This window comes from Penaeus monodon, chromosome 21, assembly GCF_015228065.2.
Source record: "Penaeus monodon isolate SGIC_2016 chromosome 21, NSTDA_Pmon_1, whole genome shotgun sequence".
NCBI classification, from domain to species: domain Eukaryota; kingdom Metazoa; phylum Arthropoda; class Malacostraca; order Decapoda; family Penaeidae; genus Penaeus; species Penaeus monodon.
Window position 1 is genome coordinate 42,543,565 of NC_051406.1, and position 561 is coordinate 42,544,125.

At 38.3% G+C, this 561-nt stretch overlaps 1 protein-coding gene across 3 annotated transcripts in view; it reads right to left on the minus strand.

Moving 5' to 3' along the window:
• LOC119586520 (rab GTPase-activating protein 1-like) overlaps positions 1 to 561 on the minus strand; it is a 36,962-nt gene that overhangs the window by 30,777 nt on the left and 5,624 nt on the right. For all 3 annotated transcript variants that reach the window (XM_037935271.1, XM_037935272.1, XM_037935270.1), the window contains exon 2: positions 112 to 270. In XM_037935271.1, coding sequence (XP_037791199.1) covers positions 112 to 264 — 153 coding nt within the window. In that variant the 5' untranslated portion in view covers positions 265 to 270. The remainder of the gene's footprint in view (positions 1 to 111; positions 271 to 561) is intronic.

Genomic DNA, 561 nt, shown 5'->3' on the forward strand with positions numbered 1-561 from the left:
TCAACATCCACATCCCCATCTAACTTTATATACCTATCTTAATCCATACTATACATCTATCTACCTACCTATATATGCAAATGACTTAAACCAATACATCACCAACAATACCTCTGTAAGCTCATGTTGCAGGTCATCCATACTGCCGTTATTGGCTATGTTTAGCTGTGGCTCGGAGTCCTGACCTGCCAGACTCTCCACAATCTCATACTCTTCACTTGTACCTGCAGAATCACTCGACCTCAGGCTGGAACACTCTTCCATACTTCCCTGTAAGAAAAAATTACATCTTCAGCACACATAGTAAGAGCCATAAATAATAGATGTAAAGAAGATATATGTAGAGTGGTCTCAGGTTGCTATGTGATGAAATATAACAAATTGTTTTTAAGGCTACAAACTACATTTACTTTTACCTACACAAAGGTTATAAGCAATGGCGACAACCTTAGAGGAATGCCATATATTGTATAAACACACACAGGCAGAAAGACACAAACACATGTACAAGACCCACAAGCATCAAATGCACAAACCCATAAATACACAAACATATGCCTG